This window comes from Elephas maximus, chromosome 7 (genome assembly GCF_024166365.1).
Source record: "Elephas maximus indicus isolate mEleMax1 chromosome 7, mEleMax1 primary haplotype, whole genome shotgun sequence".
Classification (NCBI taxonomy): domain Eukaryota; kingdom Metazoa; phylum Chordata; class Mammalia; order Proboscidea; family Elephantidae; genus Elephas; species Elephas maximus.
In genome coordinates this window covers 112415051-112419964 of record NC_064825.1, presented here as the reverse complement: position 1 = coordinate 112419964, position 4914 = coordinate 112415051, and the positions used below count along the sequence as shown (strand labels likewise).

The window sequence follows — 4914 nt, the reverse complement described above, 5'->3', positions numbered from 1 at the left end:
CATATATATACTTATATGTGTGTGTGTTTCTATGTGTATGTGCTGTTGTTTTTGTTGTGTGCTGTGCGGTTGATTTTTACTCATAGTGACCCTATATGACACAGTAGAACTGCCCCATAGGGTTTCCTAGGCTGAAATCTTTATGAGAGCAGATGGCCAGGTCTTTTCTCCCACAGAGTGACTCATAGGTTTGAGCTGCCAATCTTTTGGTTAGCAGCAGAGTGCTTAACTGTTGTGGCACCAGGGCTCCACACCCACACATAGATGAGTTCCCTAACATTTCTTGGTGGCCAGGAAGGAATTAAGTTTATTAAATGATGAGCTCCCTCTGCCTGGATATCCTCCGGCAAATGTCCAGTGACCACTTGTCAGAATATGTTGTAGATGGCATTCCAGCACCAACAGAAAAAGCTGGATTAGACAGCTTCAATGGTTCTAATCTTTTTGTAAAATAGAAATTGCTTGTTTTTTTCTCTTCTTGTATACCATAAGGAAAAGAGTTTATATTATTAAAATGCTTTGTTCTTATTTGCAAACCCAAAATCTCATCACCCTGCTTTAATAATGCTGTCTTTACAGGATAATCCCAATTTCTGTGTCCATCATCGGAACTGAAATGAAAGAAAACAGGATGAATGTGACTGATTTAATTCTAATAGGACTTACACAGAATCCTCAGATGCAGAGAATTCTAGTTGTTGTGTTGTTTATCACCTACATTGTCACTGTTACAGGAAACCTGCTCATTGCGGTCACCATAATCTACAGTCAGACATTGAAATCTCCAATGTATTTTTTCCTGGCCTTCTTATCTTTGATAGATGCCTGCTACTCCTCTTCCATAATCCCTAAAATGCTAGCTGACTTGCTCTCTGAGACAAAAACCATCTCCTTCAATGGCTGCATGACACAGATCTTTACTGAACATTTCTTAGGTGGTTCTGAGATTGCCCTCCTTGTGGTCATGGCCTATGACCGTTATGTGGCCATCTGTAGACCTCTGCACTATGTGACCACCATGAACCACCATGTATGCTGCCTTTTGGTGGGTGTGTCTTGGACAGTGGGTTTTTTCCATTCTATTGGACAGATTCTTGTCACTTTCTGGCTCCCATTCTGTGGCCCCAACATTATGGATCACTTCATGTGTGACGTCTTTCCACTGATACAACTTGCCTGCACAGACACTTTCCTTGTTGGTCTCTTGATTGCTGCCAATGGTGGGGTAATCTGTGTAACAACCTTTGCAATGTTGTCGATATCCTATGTTGCCATCCTATATTACCTGAGGACTCAGAGCTCTGCAGGGAGCAAAAAGGCCCTCTCTACCTGTGGTTCCCACATCACTGTTGTTGTCTTGTTCTTTGTGCCCTGTATTTTTATGTATATGCGACCAGTAGCCACCTTCTCCATGGATAAAGCCATAGCTGTATTCTATACTCTTGTCACTCCCATGTTAAATCCCATTATCTACACGGTAAGGAATGCAGAAGTAAAAAATGCCATCAAAATGTTATTGAAAGGAAATGTAATTTCAGATCATAAATGACCCAATATGAAGATTTTATTTCTATCATAATCTTTACATTTTTGTTTTATGTTACATACATATATGTGTAAAAATGTATATGTTTGTGTGTGTGTATATATATATGTAGCTTTTTCTCACATATATCATTTAACTTCCATACAACCTTTGTGCAAGAATGGCATGGAGGTGGTGTCTGACCTCCTCTATCTTCACAAGGAGGAAGAAGAATCAAAATTAGCAACCCAAGCCTGATTCCTTGCGGAAGTCAGACATGCCTCCTCTCTCCACCATCTTTACTAATTCTGACACCAACTGCCCTTCCTATGTCTCTACTTCTCTGCTGGGTTCAATAATTCATTGCAATGGCCACACAGAAGTCACAGACAATACTCACTATTATGGTGTTTATTAGGGAAGTAACAGTTACAATTCAGGCCCAAGAACATTCAAGATACAGTTCTTCCATAAGAACAGCCTCTTTCCAGCTGTGCTGAAAGGCACACCTCTCCCTGGTCCTAGACATATGCCCAAAGGCACTCAACTTTCTCCATCAGCTTGGAAGCCCACCAGGCAGTTGCCTGCTGCTGGGTGTCTCCTGCTGCTGGGTGTCCCCTACTGGGTCTTTTCTGCCACTGCTTCTCACCATCTTCAGGGTTTCAGCTCATTGTCTCTGTTGGTCTCCTGCTTCCAGGAGCTTCTCAGCACAGGGAACCCGTGTTCAAAAGGCGTGCTGGCTCCTGGCTGTTCTTCCTTGGCAGTAGTGGGATCTTCTCTTTTCCCCCTCTGGGGTGGCTGATTTTAAGTCCAGCAGGATGACAAAACTGACCAATCCCTTTGGTGGGCCATAATTACCCTACCACTCAATCGCACCCAATCACTTGGGTGGGGATTACAAGACCATGGCTATAAAGTCATCACGAAAGTCATCCATCACACCACACTTTGCAACAATTATTCTGATTTTCCAGATGAAGAGGAATAAAGTTAAAAGAGGTTAAATGATCAGCCCAAAGGCTGAGTCAGAGCTATTTGGATTGTTTTAATTGTTTGAATTCCAAATCCCATGCTCTTTCAACCATTTCAGATGGTATCAGAATCAAAGGCAGCATTTATATCAAAGCCTTTTTTGTTTTGTTACAAGTTGAAAATTCTCTTCTCTAATTGCAGAGTTGTATAACAGACCTGCACATGTAAGCTGTTGGCAGTCAGAACCTGTACTGCCTACTGGTATCTAGGACAGTGCAGAATACAGTTTAGAAAGAAAATACTCTCTCTCAATACACTGTCAATATACCAATGTTTAAAATTATATGGGCTTCTTGTTCTGTTGAGTAAAAGTTGACAGTAATAAAAATTAATTGCATTTAAGCCTATGTGAAATTTTAAAATGTCCTTTGGTGGTCACAATGACCCTATAAAACTGAAATTTAGTTACTGTTATTATTTCACAGATAGAAAAATGGGCGGGGTTGTAAAATTTAAATAATTAGATCATAGAACAAATAAGTCAGCCTTGAGCTCAAATATTCTCACTTCACATCCTGTGAACTTTTCATTATATGTATACTTCTTTGGTGCTGGTACTTAGTTGTGGCCTGTTTTTTTAAAACCATTTTTTTTTTTTTGTATGTCATACTTATTGCCGTTGAGTTGATGCTGTACTCTTAGCGACCCTACAGTACCCTGTAGACCAAAGAGCGACTGATGCATTTTAACTGCTGAACTTTTGGTTAGCAGGCAAACCCTTCTTAACTACTACTCCACCAGGGCTCCTTATGTGGTAGGAAGTGACTTTTATTAGATATAAAATCATTGAAAAAACAGACAAACAGATTGCCGTCTAGCCGATTTGGACTCATAGAGACTCCATAGGACAGATTAGAGCTGCCCCACAGCATTTCCAAGGAGTGGCTGGTGGATTCAAACTGCCGACCTTTTGGTTAGCAGCTGTATCTCTTAACCACTGGGCCACTAAGACTCCTTAGTGGTAATTAAGTACAGATTTTTTTCAAAAGCACATGGTAACATAACAATTTCATTATTAAAATTTCACTATATAATTAGTTACTGGAATCTAACATTGTTAAGTATATATCTGAGACTCGTCTAGCAAACTGCTTTCAGAGATGGCTTAAGCATAAGGCTTATAAGCAAAGAGAAATCATTACTCCTCAGTTGATCAAAGGAAGATTTCTCAGCTAAACAACTTACCTAACTCATAAGAGCTTGTTGCAAATAACTTCTGATTCTTTTCAAAAATGAAGTCTGCTACCACGAGACAAATGTATGTCATAGTTGTCTTTATAGTTACCTGTTTTGACAGAGAGTTCCATTTCGTGGGTATCATATGTTTTACTGAAGAAGTCAGAGAACTCTATGATGTAACAATATTTAGCAAGGCTATTATGATTCTGAAACACAATGGTGGTTAAGAACATCAGCTTCAGGATTAGTAGACATGGGTTTTCTTTCTCACTGTGCCGCCATCTCATTGCATAATCTTAAACAGGTCTCACTATTTCTATAGGCAGTTCACTTAGGTACCTTAGAAAGTGTCTTAGTAATCTAGTGCTGCTATAAAAGAAATAGCCCAAGTGGATAGCTTCAAAAAAGAGAAATTTATTCTCTCACAGTCTAGTAAGCTGGAAGCCCAAAATTCAGGGGGTCAGCTCCAGGGGAAGGCTTTCTCTGTTGACACTAGAGGAAGGTCCTTGTCATCAATCTTCTCCTGGACTAGGAGCTTCTCTGCACAGGAACCCCGGGTCCAAAAGTCATGCTCTGCTCCTGGCACTGCTTTCTGGCAGGTATGAGTTCCCTCACTCTCTGCTTGCTTCCCTTTCATTTTGTCTCTTGTAAGATAAAAGGTTGTCAGGTCACACCCCAGGGAAACTCCCTTTACACCGAATCACAGATGTGAGCTGAAGAAGGGTGTCACATCACACACTAATCCTCTTCTACCACGGGTAGAGATTATGATTTAAAACACATAAGATACTGTAACAATTGAGCAGAAATGTGATGGTGGTTTGCACCAGGATGGGAGTAGCGGAGTTAGATGTATTATGATGGTAGCTTCAATAATACCTGCTGATGGACTTGATGTGGGGTGTCAGAAAGAAAGAAGGGTAAAAATTATTCCAAAGTTTTGGACTTCACCCTCTGAAAGATAGTATTGCTCTTTACTGAGACAACTTCATGTACAGATGCCATGATTAACATGGCTAACTTTTCCGTGACTGCTTTTCAAATGCCAAACGCATTTAATCCTTGCGTCAATATTGAGTCATCTACTATTATAGTAGATGAAATAACTAGGATAGAGAGAGGGTAAGGAAGTTTTTTGATGTTAGTACTAGGTCATACCCTTAGTCTTACACTGAAAT

The 4914-nt window shown here is 40.2% G+C and overlaps 1 protein-coding gene across 1 annotated transcript; it reads left to right on the top strand.

Moving 5' to 3' along the window:
* Positions 1-616: 616 nt before the first annotated feature.
* Positions 617-1549, top strand: LOC126080387 (olfactory receptor 140-like). Its single transcript, XM_049891617.1, has one exon. It carries the CDS (start codon positions 617-619, stop codon positions 1547-1549), a length of 933 nt encoding a protein of 310 aa, XP_049747574.1.
* The last annotated feature ends 3365 nt before the right edge of the window (positions 1550-4914 follow it).